This window comes from Schistosoma haematobium, chromosome 3 (genome assembly GCF_000699445.3).
Source record: "Schistosoma haematobium chromosome 3, whole genome shotgun sequence".
NCBI lineage: Eukaryota > Metazoa > Platyhelminthes > Trematoda > Strigeidida > Schistosomatidae > Schistosoma > Schistosoma haematobium.
The window spans coordinates 13,507,654-13,533,510 of record NC_067198.1 but is presented as its reverse complement, the minus strand read 5'-3'; the positions used below and the strand labels follow the sequence as shown (position 1 = coordinate 13,533,510).

General features: G+C 33.8%; 1 protein-coding gene across 2 annotated transcripts; it reads right to left on the bottom strand.

Moving 5' to 3' along the window:
• Positions 1-828: 828 nt before the first annotated feature.
• On the bottom strand, positions 829-24,107 carry TADA3_1 (transcriptional adaptor 3). Of its 2 annotated transcripts, XM_051213056.1 has the most exons (12): positions 23,833-24,107; positions 21,658-21,779; positions 21,258-21,625; positions 20,363-20,427; positions 17,054-17,235; positions 16,006-16,150; positions 14,668-14,786; positions 11,474-12,073; positions 7,646-7,947; positions 5,586-6,011; positions 3,372-3,809; positions 829-1,598 (listed from the first exon to the last, which is right to left on the bottom strand). In XM_051213056.1, exons 2-12 carry the CDS (start codon positions 21,758-21,760, stop codon positions 1,452-1,454), a joined length of 2,895 nt encoding a protein of 964 aa, XP_051068994.1. In that variant the 5' UTR covers positions 21,761-21,779; positions 23,833-24,107; the 3' UTR covers positions 829-1,451. The 2 variants fall into 2 exon arrangements, with proteins under 2 accessions (XP_051068994.1, XP_051068995.1); XM_051213057.1 differs by lacking the exon at positions 23,833-24,107 and having other exon boundaries at positions 9,308-12,073; positions 21,658-22,153.
• Between the last annotated feature and the right edge of the window lie 1,750 nt (positions 24,108-25,857).

Sequence of the window (25,857 nt, the reverse complement as noted above, 5' to 3'; positions counted from 1 at the left end):
TAAATCTCAAAAAAGAATCAATGTATGCCTAGAGTAAGTACATCTACATAGTTTATTTGAAACCTATAAAAAAATAGATAACAAGTTTCAAAAATCAGTCCATTACTAGAATGTCAGAATTACAGAGATAAGATTAAATTTCAGATTTAATTAATAGAATTACCTCATGAATTTGAGAATAAACTAACACATTAACTAGAGAAAATAGTGTTTTTTGCTTGAATTAGCCGTGTTTATTCAAATGTAGTGAAATTGAGACATGTTGTAAGAGACTGAACCTAATTAGGGTAACCAGAAAAGCCATTTCCAAAAGTAAGATTTCAATGACTACAGTCATTTCACATCGCAGACCACTTAATTAGTGCACACCCACAATATTCAAGTCTGGTAGTGAGCACTTAACTCATAGACCATTCTGAATCGGAATCATGTGTTCCACATTTCCAACTTCAGTTAATCCGCCATGTAGCGCGGAAATCATCTAGTTCCAATGACAAAGACTGTCTTAATCCTGATATAGTCGTACTCCATATTGGAATGAAACAATCATTCTGTGGTTGCCTTTAGGTTTGATACTATCCTAATCCGATATCGATTATTGACAAAAGAAACCACCCACAATTTAGATTAATCTTCGTAAGATATCTGAACTCAGATAATTGGGATGATTCACTTCAGCAATGTGACAAATAAAACAATGTGTTAGACAAGAAAAGCACAGTTATTATTTAATTGCTGATATACATTATACTGTATCAGTCAGTCACAACGTAGAACATGAAATTGTGTAACGATAATAACTTCAACAATCAGATAAAAAGAATAATGCTTAGTCAGTAGATAGTATATTTGAAATCTACTGCTTATAATAAATGAATACATTAAACAAATGTGGTAGTAGTAATAATCATTATATATATAGTAAAGGTTGTAGAAAGACTGTTGTTTCATTAAAGAAAACAATGAACTCATAAAACGATATCGAACAAAATGCTGAGCATCATGGTATACAGTTAGTTAATTGTAGAAAAAACGAACTGAATAGAAACCCGATAAATTTATGTACAGCAAGAAGAACAAAAAAACTTACATAAGAGTAAAAAAATAGATACATACATACATACATAAAGAATACAAAAAAACCAATGAGAAAATTATATAAAGCATTGATTGGAAAAAGTGGAAACCAAGCAGAAAATAAACAAGAACAGAAAACAGATTGTTTTAAAGTATACAAAACTATTTATTAATATTGATGTGAGATTCTACATAACATTAAAGGGAAAAAACACATTTTCCCAATTACTATATGATAAGATAAGCAATAAAATATATTACAATTAATAATATTTCTATTTTTTAAGAAACAATAAAGAATGAACATAGAGTTTAAATTATGTACAAAGTGGATTTAAACTATTATAGGTTGAATTAATTTTATCATCACAATTTTAAGGAGATTTAGCATCAAAAGCTTCTAATTCTTTGAGTATTTTACGACGTTCTTTCAATGCTTTCCATGAGATATCACGATCACGTTTCAATGGAGGTTTACGATGTGGACGATAACTTTCTAGTTTATTATAAGCTTCAATAACCTGAATAATTCAAAACAAAAGAAGTATTTTATTTACAAATTTATTAGTAATATTACAAATTGTACAAGTACTTCTTTGAACTCAGTAAACAAAACTACACCTAAATCATCCACCTGGGCTACAAAGCTTCTCGAGCACTTCAAATAAAAGGAAGAGAGAGAGAGATGTGTAAACGTATGTGCGTATCCTCACTACTACTGGAATTTAAAAATAATCTATTAGATTATGCAGTCTCAAGCATCAAAACTGTGTATCTTTTAATAGAGATGTTGAGATATGGTGTCTAAATGGATTATTCCACTTATTCGTTAAAATTCTTTTTAAGTATTAACCATGTCATTTACAAACAGTATTTACTCGTTTATTGGATTACTGGTATGTGGTAGTAAAAATGAAATATGATTTTCCACTGAGTGTGAAGAAACAGACACAGCCTACTGACCACTAAATATGTAATCTTCCTTCCTGTTATTGACTTCTACTCCGGACTCACTGACAGTGATTGCCTGCAATTGTGCTGAACAGAATATTGTTTAGTCTATACTCTGGTTCTCTATTCTAGGTCGTGAATACTGGATCTGATATAACGGGACATATCTTATTATCATATTAACGTATTATCGCAGTATACTCGAGCGAGAGATAAATATTTTAAACTATCCGTTATATCAATTACATTAATGAAAAGAATCATTTGTATTCAACATAGTGTAAAAAAAAATGATAATTAAAAAAACACAAAGCTTATTTCGTCTATTTATTAACATATAACTATGTTTCACCAAGTTGAAATGAGGTAGGGAAAGTTACCAAGAGACAATAAGGTGTTATTTAAAGGAAATCGATGTAAAGCTAATTTGGAAGGGGAGATATCTTTTTCGTTCGACTTTATTTATCTAAACATAGAAACATTGGTTCAAAAAGGCACCGAAATGTATATGTGCCACACAAATCATTTATCATTAAATTTATGTGCGTTGGGATAGTGCCCGGACCGAAACAGATGAGATTTTAGTGGGCTACACTCGTATACGGTGGGGTGACATTAGAGATGAAATCTCAAACAATAGGCTCATACACCATTTGTTCCTCAAGATCCAGAAGCCCAGTGGACCAATGGTTTGGATTCAAGAATTTCCAACTTTCATAGGCGGATCCTCCGTACCTACCAACCTGGCTCAAGCCCCGGACATTAGCTTTTCGTCCTCTTAATTTCGTAAACACTCACGCCACGAGGAGTAAGTAGGACTTCCATGGGAGAGACTATATACTCATGACCATAAGAGAAAATTTGGAGAGGACGAGAAGGCTCTTTCCACCCTCGAGCGTACCAGAGTGTTTTGTGGCTTTTTCTGACTTAATTGTTATTATAGTAACTTTTGATAGATCGTCCGTTGTATGAACATAATATATACACAAAATTTTAAACAAGGAAAGAACGATAATACTTAGTGTCGTCATTTTGCAGTTTCAGCAGTGGATCATAATATTCTTCTATCATGATTTCGGGTCGAAAAGACGGTGTAATATGAAAACTTTATAAATATTGTCGTTATTGTTTTGTTGAAACTTGTAAATGAAACCAATGTAATTGTATACATGAAGGTGTACACAATTTCATTAGTCTTGTAAACTTTATCGAATAAATTCGATTCACTGACTTGATATCTTCTTGGGCAAATCAACTAGTCAAGTGAGCACCGGGATCATGTGATCTAAAACAAAATTATGACCAAAACTTACTATAAAAAAAACTAACAGCTTTGAACTTACATCAGCGTCTGCGATCGCTAGACGCCTTTGTATTTCTTGGCGTTGCATATCTCTTCTAGCTGCCTGTACGAGTCGTCGAAGCATTCGATGGTTTGCCGTGCATAACAATCTCAACTCCCGTTGACGTTGAACAATAGCCCAGCCAATATCATCAACAGCACCAGATCCATACTGTGTAGTTGCTGTTGATGGAGTATCTTGACTAAAGAACATATGATTTTGAATCACTGTGTTGATACCACAGTCCGGTGACTTTGAATCGTTATGCTGGATTATAGGAGAAGCTTCATGACTACTTTTCCCTGTTAAATCATTTGTTTTATTTGTCCTTTCTGTCCAGTCGGAATCTATTTTGAATTTGAGTTGACCATTTTGAAGTGGAGAAGTAAATTGTTCATTATTTTGGTTCAAGGAACTGTGTAAGTTGGAATCTAATACCTTGAGGAAAATTTAGAATAAAATTCTTATCTAATTAAAAAGTACTTCATAAACATTTTAAAGTAATATTAAATGAATTTATGTAGATGTCAACCACGAATTCGGAAAGTGTTTTATAGATACAGTAGAAGTTATCATGACAAAAACGATGTGCTATAAAGCTTAAGGAAGGTTTGATACTTAAACTAACTAAATGTTAATGGCTTTCATGAAATGAAGTAGAATAAAGCCAGTTTCATCCAACAAGAATATTAACAATATGACTCAGCTAAATTCGAATGACAAATCTCAAATAGAATGAAATGCTCATATTGAATTGCTCTTCGGTGAACCATTATTCCAATATATAATCAACTAAAGTGGGATGAATGGTTTATGTTACGAACTGAAATCTGTCAGACAAACATTAGATAAAAGGACGATAGAATAGTTGTTTTGTCCTAGTGTGGGACTCCTGGACAGCGCCCATCCACAACCCCAGGACCTCCAGATCTCACGATAAGCGCTTAACCTTAAGGCGAGTGGGTTAGTAATCGATGTTTTACATTTTTTATTGCAATTAATTTGACATGATGCACAACCACCTTACAGTATGATAGATGGATAGTTACCAAACATCCAATATGGTTGGACTTCTCGAAATTTGTCACTGGTAATCACAGGATTATTATTAATATAATGGGTTTGTGGGTACACGCTTCCGGGGAGTCGCATTCTACGATGAAATAGATGTCAAGTGCTTCTTGGTTTCCAATGACTGTCTATATAACCAAGGTTAATTCCAAAGTACAACCTAAACTTATTAGGATTTAAATGAGCAGAAAAACACAAAAGACATGTAAGTGAAAGTAAATCGACATAGTGGTAGTAAGGAATCAGCTATTCTTAGTAGTTTGGATTAGAGCATACATGTTAACAATAGCAAATGTCTAGTTATACATATTTTTAATTCATTTGTATTGGCTGCTCGAAACTTCCTGTTGCTGTTGAGGACTGGAATCGGTCAATGAACATCAATTCTGGGATGCAGATATATCCAGCTAACGAGCCCCAATTGAGACGGAACACGCAAACTGGTTTTTACTGCTAGCCACCTTTATAAATTTTATTGAAAACAATTTATTTTCATAAATGGAAATGTATTGCTACAATTGGGTGTAATCTGAGTTTGAATGTCTTTTATTAAATGACCGACTGTTATTTTACAATCAATGGAAGACCAGTCATCATTTAGGTTGCCCAATATAAATACTGATCACTGAATCTCGTCTCTTATTTTGTATTTAATTATTACTATAAAATCCCTTGGATCTGATTTTTCAAGATATTGACCTGGTGTTTGGAAACATTTTAATTAACTGTTACAGCGTAAGCATAGTGATAAAATGATTACTTTTCTCTATTTTAAGTAAAGATAAGTTAGACAATGTATTAGGTGGTTGGACGTAATCAGTACGAAACTCCAGAACTATGTCTTGTGCTCAGTAAAGAATTGCTGTAATCTTGGGGAAACCGATATTCCGCATGGGATTAAAACCTAGATCACCTAAGTTAATAGTCTGAGTCATCAGTAAAATTCAAGCAACATTAAAAGATGAGACTTGACGCTGCCCAGTAATTCAGTGATTAATCATGTAGACTATACAACGTTTTGTTATTATTAAAATCAACCATGCTTATGTTCATGTAGTGATTATTTTTGCATGCTTGGTTAAGGCAATTGAAACAGGTTTCTCATATTTAAGAAAGTCAACTTAAATGATAGGAAGAATTTACCCGAGCTGTTTCACAATCCCCCTCAAAAGTATTACAATTCGAATTCGGTTTATCACCTAATCTATCATTTTCCGTCAATTTTTCACTGTGAAATTCAGATAGTGATAAATCACCATTTACGAGAACTGGTTCATGATTTTCTAACGACCCATATAGAGGATTACTGTCCGTATTACAATGAGATCCAGATAAATTGTTCGGTGAAAAACGATTATGCCTTAGAGAGTGGTGGATTTGTTTAGGACTTGTTGGATCAATTGGTCGCTTTTCATTTTCCGTCGACAGTTGAGTAGTGAAACCATTACGACTGCGTGGACCGACATTAATATGTGGATCGTGTTTTCCTGGAGGATTATCTAGGTCACTGAAATATTCAGTGTCGATGGTTGGAAGATTTGGATCAGGATGAGAGTTAGGAATGCAATCCTTGAATTTAATAAAAAACAAAACAATATAGGTGTGAGAATATTATTGAAAAATGTGTTATTCAGAGCAATTCACATACAATATATGAATAGATGGATATTTTACTGAAGGGACCGATTGTTCATAACATTTATAAATTTACAAAATACTCTTCATGGAGGAAATCAAGATCATATTCACAGTATTTAAGAAATTACAAGTCTTAGGTAAAACAAAAGAATGGCCTCGATAAAATCAACCGCTCCCGTGGAACAAGTGAATAGGTATCATGGACACACATTAGATTGGTCATTCGTGGCAAATTACCTTTCGTATGGAGGTATTTCAAAAAAGGTGAGTATTGTAGTTAACACAAATGATTTGACGAGGAAAAGTAGCACTGGTAAATCATGATGTTGATGAACAATGATGAAAACGAGAACAGGAAAAGGAGGCAATAAATAAAAATACGGTGATAGGATCCTCAACATTTAAATGAGGGGAAGGAACAAAGGCATTTGAGTTGCTACAGTTGATTTATCTTCATAAATCATAGTCACACTTCGACCTCAGCACCTCTTGGGACCTCAGACTCTACTATCATCTCAGTCGCGATAGCACGTTGGTCTACCCATATATGCAGACGTACCCAAGACTACAGTGAACATGCCCCCAAATGCCCTGGTATGGCCGAGAATGGGGTGGGCCCGCTCTTCCTCGTGAAATGCTCTCATATGGCCACGCGTATACAGCCTCTGCCAAGGAAGTCCTACTCACTGCCTTCCCGTGGCAGGAGTGTTGTTTACGAAAATGAGAGGACGAAAAGCAAATGTCCGGTGCTTTAACCGGATTCCAAACCAATGGTGCACATGGGCTCCAGTATCCTGAGTGAACAAATGGCGTATGAACCAATCGTCGGTCACCGGCTACCATGGGACTGCATCTCCTCACGATGCTCCACTGCCTTGTGGGTCAGATCTTTAGGTTCAAAGCTCGGGGTGTGGCCCCCTAAGAAAACCACCTGTTTCGGTCTGGGCACCCGGGCAGTATCACGGCCCACAAACAAAAGTGTGGCGCATATATATTTGGTGCCCTCTTGTACCAATATTTATGTGTTCAAATAAGTAAATAAATAAACAAACAAATAAATAAATACATTGTGTAGTTCCTAATTTAGAAATGTCAAATTACCGAGGTTATTTACCGTTTTTGACCGTAATTAGTTAGTTAATATAGTGGTGTATGCTACTTATGTCTTTCAACATAAGTGGTATGTAACACTGATCAGAAGCGAAATGTCTAGCAGCAAAGGGTTGAGAAGATTGAAGTAAAGAGAACAGGAATGTAAACAAAGAGTATTTTTAATAACAACAGGAATGAAAGAACGATGACTTTTGTCAGAGACAATTGATGGGAATTGTGCAACTGAAGTATTTGTGATGTATGGTTTTCACGAAGACATTCTGTAATTTTGTATTAAACAACAAAGTGGTCTTTCCCACCTGAGTTCACGTTCACTACAATAGAATTATGCTAAACATTTCATGACATTATTATTCTGAATGAAAATAGAATCAATCAGTGTATCAAAAGTGATTAAATTAAAATATTAACACAATAATAGACACAATATATGATTACTAGTAAGAAATTACCGATTTGTTTGATTCAATTGAATCATCCAAACTAGGAGTTATTCCATTGTACAGAATTTCATTATGTGTACTATTGCTATTCACAGTGTTTCGTAATTTATTTTTATAACATAACGATTTTGACATTTTTAAATTCTTTCGTTTTAATTTTTTTAAATAACATGTAGATTTAATTCGGCCATTATTATTATTATCATTATTGTTATCGATAATCGGATTGATATTTTCCATTTTCACAGGTAACAATGATAATTCCGTGGAATGTTCAATATCTGTTGGATTTGGTTCACATGATGTATTTTCTATGGGCAAGAAGAGAACAATGTAATCAGTTGTGGATGGAACAAAGTGTAGTCATTTCATAAATATATAGACCAAAAACTTTCGTATGAAGATTAATGATGAATAAGCTCCAGATGTAGTGGACTCATGACCAGGTTGTTTAAGCGAAACAACTGGGTATGGGTACATTTAAATAAATGATGATAATTCATGAAAGTCATCAAACAATGTTGATTTATGAACCAAGTTTATATGAAGATGGATCTTATTCCAAAATGAGTAAGGGTAGTAGTATGACATTTTTTATCGATAAATAAAAGAGAACTTTTCTCTATTGTTATGGAAGGGAATGCATTTCAGATAACAAATTTTTATCTCTTACGTTATTTGGGTTCTCTTTAGAAAGATACAAGGCATAAGATTTTGGACGATTTGATGTATACTGCAGTTAAGTATCAATCTAAACTTATGAACAATGTGAAATAAGTCTCATTTAAAAGTAAATATTACTGAGTTGTATGCTCGGAGGTATTATTTAGTTGAGGTTCACACGGGTAAAATTATTACAGAAAAGCAGTTATATGTTGATTTCTTTTAATTTAAGCTTAATCTAATTTCCTGTCATTTTAGCATTCAATTTCACGTATTCTTTTTGAGATAGAATTTGTTATGTGTATCTTCCTACTGCCATAGATAGAATTTATTTTAAATTCTTTATTGTTTAAGAGGTTATCCATCCGTGGTTGCATAACGCATCCGACATTTAATGGGGTAAATAAAGTGTAACTTTTTAAATAAAGTTTTAACGAAACCGTTTACATATAAAGTGGACCAAACATAACTTGGATCGGTTCGTGATATCAATGAACAGAAAACGTTACACAACCAATGGCAGAAGTGGAGAAAATTTGTAGCACAAGTGGGTGATTTTGGTAGTTTTGTTCTCCATCCAACTCAGAGAACGAAACTCCACCACTGACGGTCAACCTATGACGACTGACATTTATTGATTCCTGAATCCTAGTGGTCAATATTTTCTGGGTATGATTAAAAAATTAAGTGATTGGTTAATTTGTTTTTGGAAATGTGTGCTCGAATGTTCATTGACAGACGCTATCAGATGCAACGTACCCAGGAACACGTTATCGATATCCGTGATAACGTTAAAAACAATACAGCTAGTGCTTTGTAAGTTATTTACGTTCATAGTTTGAAGAAAAGGTGATCACTCGAGGAATGTTAAAGTTTCATATCACTTTTCGGAAATTACTAACCAATAATTACCATTTTAAAACTAATCATTTCATTGGACAAAACGGGATTAAAAAATATTGCCAAAAAAAAACAACCATCCGATAAATTATATTCATCTACCACTACCCTTTGTTTTATATATGCGGTTAATTTGTTCATCATTTGGTATTTTAATAGAACATGCAGCTATGGATATACGCTAGATCACGAACTCGATTCAACATTGGTTGACTGGAAAAATCCATCTGACAAATGATAGTTATTTTGTGTCCCATTATTTTCGATAGGTTATTCAAAATGCTACCTTGTCAAAACCCCAAAACGTGAATATAAATAATGAATTGTTGAATTTATTTAAATGATGGTAACAATGTTAATCAGAGAAAGCGCACGCGAGAGAGAGTGAAAAACAACGAGAACTAAGTGAGGCAATACAGACATTAAGACAACTTTTTAGTGTTTGTTAATCGATTATAGTGAACAATAGGTTGAAAACAACAAAGAGAACAATATAAAATATTGATTTAAATAGATCAAATTCTATTTCTATAAACAAATAAAGTGCTATAGCATTTGTGTGAATACGATTTAATCTCTATGCCCTTTGATAGCATTAATAAATTAAAGTTGCGATCAATGCCTCCACATACACACAGACATAAAAACGATTAATTCAAACATGAATTGTATGTTATATTTTCTAAAAAAAGAAAATTATATTGAGAATAGATAGCGAGAAAAGAGCACCAGTTCATATCAAAGAACATTTTGCAAATGAATGCATATTATTGAAAATAGCATACGGTCAAATTATTTGTTAATAGTGGGAGGGGGGTGGCAGATCTTAGAAAGAAAACATATATAGCATGGGTGAATGAAATTAATAACGTAGGGTAGTACGGTAGATAATCGTAGCACACAAGTGACGATTATAATGAATTTTTATCACAAACTGATATGAACTAAACAGCCATTAAAAATCAGAGGGGATTACACAGTCATTTTGTTCTAGTTCGAGACGACAAAGTAGTGTGTAATTGTGACCCTGACACCAGTAACATAACTTAGAATCTTCAGGCATTGTCAACTTTAATCAGTATATGACATATTATGACAGTCATTCACTGTCACATCATGAGCGCTTACTTCATGTAGAAGTGAGCTGAATAGTTATTTTCTGAAACTTAAATCGGTTTGCTTTGTTGATCTTGTTTCAGATTGATTGTCGTCGTAGGTTTCATTACTTTTATTTATTCTGATATTCAAGTTAATTTTTCTCGTCCCAAAACAAAAATGCAAATAATGAAACCTATGACGAAAATTATTCACAAACAAGGGTAACAAAATAGAACGATTTAAGGCTTATGGAACAACTAGGAAGCTCACTTCTATATGAAGTAAGCATTGATGATTTTATGCAGAAAGACAATGAAAACCATCTGGCTTAGAGAATTCAATAACACTAATTTTTCCAAATTTCATAATCTATATAAAACAGCTATTGCCTACTGAATTATATGAATCCTGGGACAATAAGTCACCGAAAAAACGCGCTACAGAAATGAAGCGATCATATTGTAATAAGATGGGTGAAAGCGTAATACATTCGATAAGGAAATCAGTGAAAACGGTGTTTAATTAGAGATACAATGAGGTTAAAAACACAACCAGGAAAGATTTCAGTTGGTGGAATTTATTTTATTTTATAAAGAGTAGTAGAAGACTATAACAGGATCACCGATGGCTTTTATTCAGAGGCATATCTGATAACAGCTCAAGTCACCCAATTTCACAATCCCTACGACCTCGAACAGAGAAGTTATGATGCATCTAAATATTTCAGTCTTATAAAACCGTCTTTCAACTCACGTCTTCATTGCCGTATAACTATGGAAAGGAAGAAGGTTATGAATAATTTCAGTGTGCGATTTCAATTTCTCCAGTTCGGTTGGGCACATTAACTTCGTTAAAGCTTCTTGACAAATGTTTACATGTAATTATCTCATAGTTATAATGAAAAGAATTTGAAAGAATTGCTTTCTTAATACAACTGAACATGTAAATCATATGGTTCAACCTGCTTTGAGTGTTCTAGTTTGTAGTTAAAAGTTTTGCATAAAATTTATGTTACTTGTCAGTAGACACAAAGTGATAACTAAAAATAAAAAGGAATGTCAGAAACACTACTTGCTATACGTAATACTAGGGGAAATTAAAATCGAGATGTCGGAGGATAAATGCAAGCGCAAAGACGATATATTTTTAAAGGCAAATATAATGAGAAACACATACTGTGATGTTCAGGTAAAGGAGATAATGATTTGTCATTATTCACTCGCCGTTTTTTGAAAACATGATTTTTCTCAAGAGTATCTTGAACTTCATCTGAATGTTTCAATGGACTTGATTTCACTGAATTTGATGAAGTAATTTTATTTTTTCGGATAATCAACTTTGTTGAATGAGAAACAGTATCATGACATACTGCGCTGGAAGATATATTGTGAGGATTGCAATCTTCTTTAGATTCAACCAAAGGTGAGACTTTTGGATGTAAAACACTAAGGGGAAACAAGCCCAGTTCATCAATCGCCTGTGCAATCTTTTTTTCTACTCGATATGATGAACTGACACGTAATTGTTTAGCTATACTTTTAAGTGGTTCACTGGCGCGTGAAGTAAGCAAGTGTGGATCGATTAAGAAATTGTGATTTGTTATCGTAGATCCTGATGACGGATAATTCGTCACTTGTGAATTTATCAATGTGTTTGACGAATTGGTGTTATTGTTGTATCTGTTGACATGGAGAGCTTCAGATGATATAGTTCCATAATCGGAACTACTAGGATCAGTACATCCTGATTGATTATCTTCAACTTCATTATCTTTTACTGTTCAATAGAAAAAAAAATGAAGAAATTATGACAAAAGCTTTTCAGAATCTGGTATCACTGAGAATAACAAAGATTGATTAAAACTATTTATTTACATATACTCAGGTGAACAGTAGAATAAGAAAATGTACACATGAAGAGCTTAACAAAATATCAGATAATTTGGTCAATAATATACTAATTAATTCTACTTGTACCTCCTATATGAAAATAATTTTGTGACTATCACAGTCGCAGAAATGCTTTAAATGCACAACAACCAAGATCTGAATACACTGAGTTAATACTAATATTGCTCAGTGATAGTTTATACCTCTGAGACTTATTTTGTTGCTCGAAAAAGTTATATCACTTGAAACATTTACGTATACATCTCTATTTTATTAAGAAAAAAATGTTCACTAAGACCTAACTAACCACCTCCATGGCCCCCAAATGCTCTGGTATGGTCGATGGTAGGTAGAGTCTGCTCTCCCTCTCGAAACGCTCTCACATGACCACATGTATACAAACACTCAGGGAAATCCTATTCACTCACTTCTCGTGGTGGGGTCTTGTCTACGAGATTCAGAGGACGAAAGGCGAATGTCCGACGCTTTAACTAAGATGGTGGATACAAAGGAACCACTTAGAAGAGCAAGAAAACCCTGGTTCCAAACCAATAGTGCACATACGCTTCAGGATCCTGAGGGAGCAGATGGTGCACCAACCTATTGTTGGTCACTGGTTACCGTGGGACTGCATCTCTCCACTGTCTTGTGGATAAGACTTCTAGGTCAATGGCTTGCGGGTGGCCTTCTGAGAAGACCACCTGCTTCGGTTTGGGCACTCAGGCAGTTTTCCAGTCCTCACATAAATCAGATGACGAAGTGTGGCGCATGTATATTTGGTGCCGCATTGTATCAACGTTTATGTGTTTAAATAAAAAAGGCATTTGCCAAAAATATTGTTATTGACTTCCCAGATAGTGACTGAGATTACCAATTACTAAAAATCGGTTTTTATAATGGTTTTAATTATAATTGTTGTCACGTACCACTGTGATAAGTGACATTAGCTATGGTAAAAGTGGGAAAACTAGTCAGACATCGAATGGTTATCGGATAATCAGCATGCTAAAATATACACTGAACAAAAATTTGAGAAAATTGTCTGTTTGTTATTACGGCTACTTTTTAAATAAAGCCTTTACAAACGGTAGTTCAGTCAATGATTACAATAAAACAAAAATGAGATGGTGTTTTTTTAAAATTAATTTTCTGTAAAATCATTTTATCAAACTAAATACAGGTTTATGTAACACGCTGGCAAGAAATATTTTTTGTATGAGGCTTATCTAAACCCACTTCATATTACCAAAGTTGCACAAAATTGAAATGAGGTAAGAAATGATAAAATACTGATATGTATCACACACACACACACACACTAACAGGACAGTCAAAGCTAATATATAAACAGTGACATTCTATAATGGTTCAGTTAAAAATGTCTATTTCCTTACTAGTAATATCATTTAAGCAGTTAAAACATGTGTGAGGACAACCATCCTTTTTCAATATTCAATAAAAACAAGACATCTAGCGTTTTCGAGTACCTTTCTATTCGTTTGGTATGTCACTGCTAGATATAAAATTGTAGTTTTCACTAGGAACTTCATTTTAATCATTTAGAGATATCGACTTATGTGAACACGATGCCGTAGCATACCCGAGCTTGCTGGATTGAACAAGTAAATTGTGAAAGTTAAAGTTTGAAACGAAATCCTTTTTAAAAACTATGCTCTTATATGAAGTATCCACTCATTAAATGAATGGAAAAATGCTAAACGCTGCACATATACTGAAGATTGAGAAGCAGTTGCTCTATACATTTACGGTCACATATCCTATCTCGCGTATATTATACAGACGAGCTTAAAACAACCACGACGAATTGTAGCCAACTGCTAACTAATCAGAAAATAGATTTGGAGAATGGTAATCAGAACAATAATATTGCAAAAAGTACACAGATTTTAAATAATTAATGCATACATCAAAGTTTGCTACTATGATGTTCTGTCTATAAATTGAAAAAAACCCATCTAAATACTTCTTCATGGGTGTAGAAGGTGAGTTTATTTGAACTTTTATGGGGATACAAACAGATTTTTAAGGGTTTACACAGTCACTGGTTAGGATTTCGACATTTAAGGTTAAGATTAGGTTATAGGAATAATTTCCATGTAATGTATTGCGTACATAGAAAACACTGAACATTTACTATGTTTAACATCATCACATTTATTATATGACAGATAGGAAATAGTTTTCCCTCATGACTTTAAATGTTCTGAATACTATACATAGGTGTATTTCTACTGATTTTATTTCACGTGATATGAGATAAATGTCACCCATTCCTGAATTTTGCACAAAACCCCAACACTCCCTATATTGGTTCTGATTGTTTAGTCCTTAAACTATACTTTTGCTTATTAAATATTTGTTGCTCATAAGATCTATTATTAATACTAGGCGAATTTGTCGAAGAGTATTTTACAAGCGAATAATTGAAATTAATTAGAAATGTAGAAAATAGATACCTACCTTGATTTGTTGTGAAATTTAATTTTCCACTAAAATTTGACAGTATATCGTCTTGATAACAAGATTCCAAAAGGGATTGAGATATTTTACTTAACATAGAAGATTCAGGGACTGGTTTTCTGAAATGAGTGATAAAGTCCAATAAGCAAAGATAATTATACGATTTATCGATCATATATGATAAATGATTGAAAAAGATAGTAATTACAAGTTATATATCAAGGGATTAATGAATAATGAAATAAGTCCCTCAAGAACAACAAACATATGGGAGAATAAGTAGCTTGTTTGTATATCGAAAAAAAGTCGAAACTCTGACTTTGATTTATGGATATAGCAAAGAGCATTAACTTGTTTATGTGGTGTTTTTGGAGACTTCTTATCAGTGGAAGGAGACCAAGGAGCGCTGGACAGCTGCTTCCCTTTAGTTTAGGACTTCTTTCCTTAACCGACCTAAGAGTACGGAAAGAACTTAACAATGGCATTGTTTGAGGATCGCTTTAAACGGCGAATAGACGTAGGTAAAAAATGTGAACAATTGGGTATCCAGTTGTTCAGAGAAGGTCAATATGTAATTGGCATTTACATATTGAATGAATTGCAATCCTGGAGACAATCACCAGGATAACCTTTAGTTTCGGTACAATTAAACTGATGATCAGTTGGCCAGTTATAGACTACTTAAAACCTGATACAAATATATACTTCACATAAGCACGATAAGAGTTGGAGTAAATAAGGTGAAGCGTAAAAGAGTTGAAATGATAATAATGATAGTGACAGTAGTAATAATACCAATAATAATATAGTTGGCAGTACAATATTAAACATGGAAATTATTGATCAAAAGAAATAAAAAAAACTGAGGAAACAAAGACTGAATGGGTCTGTGTATGACAATTGTATGAGACAATTAGTTCAATTAGTTGCGAAGTCACGTTACTGCTTTGCTACTGAAACCGGAAAACTTATAATTTCGGTTAGATTCTATTTTTTTCGTACTTTTCTTCAAGCGTATTAATTCACGTAAAAAAAAATTAGAGTGGATAATCATTCAGTGATGAATCTTGACAGGAGTCCACAAAAGGTTTAATAATCAATGAGAATTCGACTAAAAAGTCTAAACAAGATTATTTCTCCAGAAAAATATTGTCAATATATGACTGAATTAAAGTATTAGTAGCTTCGGCTTACAAGTAAAAAAGGAGTCGCTGATGATCAACTATTGAATAAGTGACTGTTTTGACAGTAGGCATGTATACATCTAAACATCGGATCACAACGCCAATTATATAAGAGAACCAATAATCTATCTACTTTCATTTGTGTTACACTTACTTGAGCTCTGTTTCCAAGTATTTGGTTACATTGAGCAATTGAGATGAGGACATGGACGAATTACAGTTATTCAATGAACACAATGATTCGTCTGTAGTGGCCTGTTGAAAAATTTGAGAAGAACCACGTCTAAGTCTTTTGCAAGCTGATAAGAAAAACAAATTAGAATTATGTTATGTTGGAAATAGAAGACAAAAATATAATGACGCCAATGTGATTTAACTACTAGTTTCGTAGGATAGTGTAATTCCTAGTATATACTATTCGGATTGTATGGACATGATAATATCACAGGCAATTTAAAATACTCGGCTACTAAGTATTAAGTACTACTGAATTAATACAATTCATAATAAAAATAAACGAAAATGTGCCCATGAGATGTTCACTTTATGACGTAATCAATCTAAATACCAGACAACTTGATAGCAAAAAGTCATTCATTGATAATTATGGAGGATAATTACTGTACTTTATACTTTCCAACTTGAAAAGTGTTAACTATATAAATTCATAATGCTGGAGTAGTAATAGGTAAATATACTGTGAAACATGGAATCTAACTGCCGGATTGAATTTAAATTACTGAATATTCTCGGACTAGAAGAAAGCAGTTAATCATGGTTGTGTGTATTTCAATGGCTTTTTACCACAACATTGTGGAATGATAGTATCATAGTTACGACACTCAACAAATAGATCAGCTTTAACCTCTTCGCTCTTAGCATAACTTTCATTTGAGCTGTCGAGTAGTCTCACACTTTCCCTTAGATTAAGTTAAAGCCGAGTACATGAACATTTGCACTTTAAAAAAATGAGTGAATGTTTTGTCATAACCTCATTTAATGGCCGATATTATCTTTAAGTTAGTCGGTTCTTTACAAATATCAAATGAGTATAATCACCTAAGATGAAACAACTATATAATAAGAATGTCAGATGAACAATAAGTGAAATGTGTATAGATTGATAATTAGAAAAGAAAATATTAAGAATAAAACTAATTGAATAATAAAGGGGATAGTTCATATCAACAGTTAAGGCTTACCTGGTGCTTCGCTGGTTTCATTTTTACACGATTCACTTTGTTTGAGTACAGGCAAATGAAAGTAAATTGATTCCAAATGCTGATATGATCGGATAAGGCTTTCTAAGTAACTGACATTCGCCTCCGTTATTTCAGCACAATATGGTTCCATTAATTCCCAGAATTTATTCGGAATAGCATAACTATAGAACGATATAAACACAAACTAAACAAAATTAAAAACTAACTGAATAGAGAATGTTGCATTGATCTATGTAAACAACTTTAATAAATCAACAAATCAGTTTGTAAATTAAATTATGAGAGGAAGTGTTTTTATTACCTATATGGTTTGCACAGCGGCCATTCTTTAGTCTACTCTAATTTAGTCTCTTACAACGGGAGTTTTAATAAAGTCATAAAAAAGCATCGACTGTAGTGTTTAAGGAACATAACATGTCATTAAAAGAGAAATTATTTTTATAAAAATTTTCAAAGATATCACTTCCCATACACACTTATAGACTATTAATCAAATCACTTTTTAGACAATATTACTTTATGGTAATATGAAATTTAACAATATTTTAGAAGTCAAGTGGTACATACATACGTAGTTGTTCAATAATCAAAACTTATAGCACGTAGATAAATAACTAACACATGACAGTTTTATGTTGTAATCACTAGATAATTTTGATTGTGAACTTTTAAAAATTATTAAATGAAGTGACCTGTTAGTGATGAAAGATTATTAAGTTTCTGTTTTACGTCATATGATTAAATGACAATAAAATTGATATTTGAGGATAAATGTATTTTATTTTCTGGCCTTGTAAATGATAACCTAGAAATGCAATTGTTTTTATCTTGAAATGAAATTGAATATACGATAGAGTAATCAAAAAGCTCAATTTGCATAAGTTTTTAGCTCTAAGTGAGTAAATCTTTGATAGTATTTTGTTCTCGATGGAGGATATTCTAGTATAAGAGTAAGTTAGAAGAAAACTAATTGATTATTGTAACCAATAGTTGGAGATTTTGAGTGACATGGATACGAATAGTTCGCAATGGAGAATTTGCATCCACTCCCTATCTTCCTCTACAACCTGAGTCCCAAAATCCCATCTTTCTATACCTAATCTTTTCTAATACTACTGATACTGTTACTACTTCTACTACTCTGGGGTTTTTATTCAAATAATTTTACGCTAATGTGCCAATATGGTATGACAACTCGAACCGCAACACATGCGTCAGGTTCTACATTGTGTTCATTGAGTTTCGTAGTTAAACTGACAAACTCTTAGTGCCATTTTGTAGAAGACTGAGTGTCTATTTTAAATGAAAGAGAAAAATTTTAGGATTAGCTTTTATCATTTCTCTTATTACGACCCAGCTATTCCTGATGCTTAGTATTCTTGGACACCAATTCACTCGACAAGTCCCCAAATCAGAACATGGTTGAACTGGAACGAAATTATATTGTAAATAACAAGGGTAGATGGAAGTAAGAAGCACAATAAGAGAAACGTTAGCATATTTATATTTTTTACATAAGATTCTAGTCTTCTACAAGTATCAACTGGCGCTGATTGGATAAGAAATAGCCAATCAGCATGCAGCAACACAATCGTGTTTTAATCCGATCTCTGCCCGGCTAACATTATCATACGTGGATAACTAATTTTTTGAGTGTTACTGTGAGTTTTGACTCTTTTCAATAGTGTTATTACATAGTTTCTGCTGTGACACTTATAGAATAGTTTTAAAATTGACATTTCTGTTAAGTAGATACTGATAACTTGGTGTAGTAATGATAAAACCTATTCAATTTAGAGTACACAAGAATACTATATAGTAGTTGGTGAATAAAAGTATTTTATCTAAGTTTAAAGGAATTATGGAAAAGGAAGAAACCATTGCCTTGAGACTTCTTGTTAACGCCTTACTTATTTGTACTAAACAGCTCCGAAATGTACTCTTCTTAATTTATTTTGACTTGATAACAATACGAAATTTGTAATCTTGGTATGTCTACGAAAGCTAAATTGGATTTTATGATGTATCTTAATGAAAAAATAAGTCATTTTAGAGATGGTAAAAACTTTTTTACATAGTTTGAAAAATACAAAAGAGGGAATTGAGCGTGGATGTTGACTTGTCGTCTAACTTGCTTTGTTTGTTTTGTAAGCCCTAGTAGCTAAGATGAGTTTTTTTCAAAAACAAACGGCATATAATAAAAATCCGATATATGAAGCTCAGTTTCTGGAAGTATTAAAAATAAGAAACTAACCTGAAAGATTTTGTTGGTTTACTTCTTTTAATAATAAAATTAGCCATGTAAAAGAATATAAACCTTTATTTGTGTATACTTTCCTGTTGATGAAAATAGTTCTTCTAGTGGACTAAAGCATCATATATGTGGATATTCTTAGTTAATTTATTAAATAAGTTGTACAGTCTCCTAAGATATATATTACCGTGATACTTTTTGTTATATATCATCAAGTTAGTTTTATATATGATTGGAAAGGTAGAAGTGGCCGGTTGAATGCATATGGCATGAAGACTTAAATAGTTTAGAGTTAAATTGTGGGAAATAAGTCATAAAGGTCACACTAAACATGATAACAAAACATGACTGTCAGAAGAGTATTTAAGTATATTTCATCTGCCTTAGAAAATCACAACTAAAGGACTGGAAAAAGAAACCGTCAGAGACCCTTAGAGAAATCTTTTAAGGACTCGATGGATTCTGTTCAGTAAATATACATGTGAAGTCCGAGCGACGACCTGAGCTTTCTCTACTAACCAACATTAAGTCGTTTTTGCATTTGTTACACTTATTGAGGTTACATTATCATACTTCATATACGTTTACTGAATAACATAATATTTTTGTAGTTCAGAAGCTGATATAATTAGAAAACCGGTCTTTTTTGACTGAAAGTTCATGGGACATTTGCGATCATGATTAATATAGATAAAGATTTTGTTTGGGCTCAATCAAGTTGTAGGAAACAAATGAAAAGAATTTCTCTAGTGAAATGCACAGAATAGTATATTTGTGGTACCAAACAGATCAACAGAAAGATATCTAGTTACTAATATGGATATAAACCCCAATAATTTGTTTAGCAGAAGGTGCTAAGGCTCCTTTTCTTAATATCTGGGACTGAAAACTCATGAGGAAATACTCATCGAATAGACAACCGACTGACAAAAACATTATCCAACAGTAAAAAGAAAAAGAAAAATCGTAATAACTTTTTAGGTGGTTATTTGTGGGTTGTAATATAAAAAAGACTGTAACAGCAAAAACATTACCTTGCAGATAACTGATTCTTGTCAGATGTGGGGGAATTCGCCTCAGGTGCTTCTTCAACGGACGACTGAAAAAAGCATATACAGAAGTATAACAAGCTCCTGAGATAGTCAAAACCTAACTGTTATTAGTACATGCTATTCATAAAATAACCCTGTCAGTAAAACACAATTACTTAATCACCCTCCAATTGAAGTAAAAGTTCGATATGTTATAATAAACGAAGACGGGACAACAAACTATACATTGAAGGTGATTACCGAGAATCGGATACCACATATTTTGGGAACAACTCTACTATATATCCACTTATTTCCCGTTTCCGTGATTTAGTTTATACAAACAGTATTATTTGAACTTGTATTAACCAATATATCACTTATCTGAAGTCCTACGCTCATTACGACCTGAACAAGAACAGCTGCAGCTTTATTTAAAAGAAGCTGTTCACTGAACTCAGTAACTACCAACTCAGTTTACTTCTTGCTCCTGACAAAAACTAACTAGTATTATACCACATATTAATGAAAAGTGAACAAGCTTTTTGACCAAGGTGAAAGTTTCATGAATATTTATAACATCACTAGATGTAGCTCTGTATATTATTTGCAAGGAACGAGAATTTCGCAAAACCAAAAATGAGTTGAATCTTAAAATGATTTGACTGTGTAACCGGAATTATCTCCCACTTTCACATAAAAAGTGAGTCAACGACGAGTACACATATCCATATTTGGTTACTGAATTACTTCGCTAACATATATCAGTGCTTCGTTGTAGTAAATCTAACAATCTCATATAAAGAAACACTGAAATCAAGTCCTATTTTAGAGTAATGATAAATTATGAAATATTAGAAAAGAATTTACAAATGAAACGATTCAAATATTATCTTACTCTGCTGGACCGTCGCAGGCCGAATGCACTCACCGAAGGTTTGGCCTTGCTAAATCCACTAGAAATAACAGGTAGTATTGACTGAGAATTCGGACAAGGACCTGAGCGCTGAGATATTATTAAAGTAAGTGGTTTGTCAGGATTAGCTTTAACAACCAACGAAGATTTCGAGAGACATTGTTGATTAGATTCAGGCTCACAGCTTCCTTTTTGATATTTTAGTGAAGAAATGATATTAACAGGTAAACCCTTCCCTTTGGACTCAGCTTTTAGGCAAATAACACGCTCTACTACGCTAGCCAGAATTTGCTCCAAATCCATTTGGATTGAAGATAAATCCAGTAAGGGCAATTCATTACATCCGGCAACTGCAAGAGTAAGTCATTGTAAAAGAGATTACCTTTTATGAGTGTGGGATATAATGACTCCAGATCCTCCAAACCATGTTTACTGAAACAAAAATCACACGAGGGCTGTGTGTTGCTGATCTTTTTCTTTCCCATTTATCGACTCACTGACATTCTGCAAGAAATTTAGAAGTAATGCGGACGGATTCAGGTAGACAAATACAAAGTAGGATTTATGAAAATTGTAGATGGGAATTGTCAGCTATCGGACTAAAACTCCACTAGATGTCGGGAGTAGACCGATGGTACAATCAAATGAATGATGCGCAGATGATCAGCTTCTTTAAAAGAAATACACTAAGCTCCTAAACCACATAAATTCTGTTTTCCACCCGTTGGGATATTACAAACAAATTATTTTATTATCGTAAACGATCCACTGATTGTTAGCTTTGTTTGATAAAACCACGCCAAACCTTGGAAGTAATACGATATCGATGGTAGTGAAAGGAAGTAAGTAGAAAGTAAGATGTATAAAATGACATTAAGATGGGAATGCAGCAGGATATAAAGACAGGTTAGCATTTCTACAATCTAGTTTAATCTACGTTGTCTAAGATTTCCAACTACACCCAATGACAATCTTAAGGGACCAAATGCCTCTAAATGCCCTGGCGTGGTCGATGGTAGGTAGAGTCTGCTCTCCCTCTCGAAACGCTCTCACATGACCACATGTATACAAACACTCAGGGAAATCCTATTCACTCACTTCTCGTGGTGGGGTCTTGTCTACGAGATTCAGAGGACGAAAGGCGAATGTCCGACGCTTTAACTAAGATGGTGGATACAAAGGAACCACTTAGAAGAGCAAGAAAACCCTGGTTCCAAACCAATAGTGCACATACGCTTCAGGATCCTGAGGGAGCAGATGGTGCACCAACCTATTGTTGGTCACTGGTTACCGTGGGACTGCATCTCTCCACTGTCTTGTGGATAAGACTTCTAGGTCAATGGCTTGCGGGTGGCCTTCTGAGAAGACCACCTGCTTCGGTTTGGGCACTCAGGCAGTTTTCCAGTCCTCACATAAATCAGATGACGAAGTGTGGCGCATGTATATTTGGTGCCTTCTTTTACCGATGTTTGTGTCTACATAAAATAGATGAAAATAAAGGAACCGGACCATAAAGTTTGGAACTGCCTGCATGGCTCATGACTGAAATTAACTTTATGGACTGATATTATTTCTTGGTCCTAGTGGCGCCAACAACTTTCTAATTGAATACTTCCGTTAACCAATATAGCTCATTGGTAGTGTCTAAAAGATATGTCTGTTGCAGCGAATGGAACTTATTAAATGTATACCTACAGAGAGGGCTAACGCATAATATACCAGATTTTGTTGGATAAGTGAACGTCTAGTCTATACCCGAAGTTGAATAATTTGGTGGAATCCAAACGAGCTTATGTTAGGACTAACAAAAGCGTCTTCATTTTCTCGAAATAGAAGACGAAATAAATCGAACTGGTCAAAGTGAATAAAAGATATAAACTTTTATTCAAAAAATATTGGGCTTTTGTGAAAGTTAAGCATCAACAAATAGTGAATCATAACTAATATTTTAATGAGGAGACAACGATTAACGTTAGAAAATCAGACTCGACCTTTACGAAGACCCCAATTGCAAGAACTAATGCAAACTGACAACTGTCCATTTCTGGAAAAATCGAAACCAGAGATTTACATAAAGTGGAACACGACGGCAGAATATACGTTGACCACTTATTTTAAATACATATAGATTAAATTTAGCATCTTAAACAGCTTCGTCTCAGCACTTGTTCTCCATAATACCAATGGTAATTTGCTGGCGTAAAGCCTGCAAGTATTGTTGCATTTTGAAATCATTGGTAATCTTTAGTGTCCTGTTACAATAACAAAATACAAACGAAATCAGCTTGTGCAACACTATGGACCAAGTTATAAATGACTGCTATGGTTGGGGACGACTTCGAGCAGTAGAGTTTTTTGTCCAATAAAAACAAACATATGAGGAACGAGTGTTCCGAAATTATAAATTTAAATGCTCCAAAAAATAGTTTCTTCGTCAGTGAAGGAACATCGATTAATGAGGACTTCACCAACTTACTAAGTTAAACTTTAACCAAAAGAACATCGTAAAGTCTTCTCAATGTTACTTTGAAAATGTCAATAAGACCTGAACACTTACGAAAAAGTCAACATGAGTTTTACAGTCAAATTTACGAAAACGGCGGTTGATGAAGCTGACCCTCGGTCTTCAATCTCCAATTATACAAGATTCTGATTTAGACTCGCACATTAAGGACAATAGGTCAACAGCTCGTGTCTTTTACGTTTCTTAAACTTAGGTGAGTGCCTAGTCTCTTGATAAAACTGACTGAATATGTGGACTTCACTAGTAAGTTCAGAGAGTTGAATACACTGGGATAAATCATGTATGACACGTGTATTTTTTTCTTTCTTGTCTTTTGAACTTCCTTATAGTGTTCCTTGAGTTGTTTTGATATAGAAGAAACACTAAGAAAAGGCACATGTTGTAACTTACATCTTAGCATTGCAAACATTAAAATCAGATTATCAATAAATCCTGAGATGAGAATTAAAAGGTTTAACATCTCAAGCGGCAACGTGCACAAAGCTTAGGAATTCCAGAGTGGCCCAGGTAGTTGTTACCTCTACCTTCTGCAAAATATTCTAATCACCTTCCTACAGGGGCTTACAGCCAGAAAGGTATTTTCAAATTAGGGTAAAACTAAGGCTGTGCATACAGTTGAGAACATGCTTATATTCAGCTTGGTAATTACCCGTCAAGATGTCTATAGAACCCTTACCTTCTTTGCTAAACCTGCACAGTGGTGGTTCTTCAACTCAAGATTGTGATTTGTTGTAACGCCTCGGTCGCTGTAAGGCAGGGCTATAGTCACATAAACTTCCTATCGCTGTTGTTATTTATCTTTTAAAGTTCACTGTGATTGTTGACATAAGTGGTCGTGTAAATAAGCATTAGTCGTAGTTCATAAAACCTAACCCAAATGTCTAGGTCGACCTGGAGCACATACTCATTTGGATACTCTTTTAGTTCTCTCCAGATTTTGACGTCATTAATGTAAAATAGCTTTGATAACTTAAAAATAATCGGGGATTTATCCTAATAATGCATGAAAAGTTAAAAACCTGGAGCAAGTTTTTGAGGTAATGTGTTAAGCGTCGGTTTCCACAACAGCCAGAGAGAAACGTGCAGGGGTCGTCGTATATGCCTAATGAAAGTCAAAATGGAAAGTCCATGAGTAGTACCACATGTTATCACTCATTAGGATTTCATGACTGAAGTTAGTTGAAATTGAGTTAAATTCGATCATAAATGGTAAGGCAAGTTCATTATTTATCCTATTTGAAGTTCGGACCTGTTTTACACACTTAAGAATTTTTCTTGTTTCAGTCAGCTTGTTAGGTCGTTCTGACACTAAACGTGAATCATATCTAAGTCTAGTGAGTTAAAATAATCCCCAATGACTTTAGACAATTGTAATTCATGGAGAACAGTGACAAATGTGTTCACGTTACTAGAACTACACTTGGGATTTCAATCAGAAAAATGAACTTAACATGGCTAATTTTGTTTAAAAGAGCACGTGGAGTAAACCAAGTGTAGCAGTAAATGAATCCAAAAGCTCTGTAAGTCTTCGACATTGAATGCTGACCACTTTAGTTTTAATGGACTCACCTAGCTGAATGCGCTCGGTCATGCATTCACACCAGATCACGAGTGGGAACGCCGTGCTCAACATCCCTTGCAATCGCCAGCCAGATTAGATCAGACGATCCTCGATATATCGATAGCCTATCAAATATATCTTCGAACCTCCTTGCTTCTGTCTTTTAATTTCACTTTGTGTACATGATTCATAGTACGTGTTACTGGTTAAAGTGTTGTCAAACTCCAAATACATGTGGCATCTTCACAAGGATTATGAAGCTGAATAGACTAGTAGAATTATGGTCTACTATGATATTAGTACTGCTCTAATAATAGACCTAATCCTAAAATTGTAGATTTGTCATGATATAACTGCCTAATCTATAAGATCTTACGTGGAAGTCACACCATCGATTACACCAACTCACTGTATCGTATCAATTACCAATACATGATGTAGAACAAGGTTAGGCTAGAGAAGGAACAATATATTTAATATGAATAGATGATATAAGG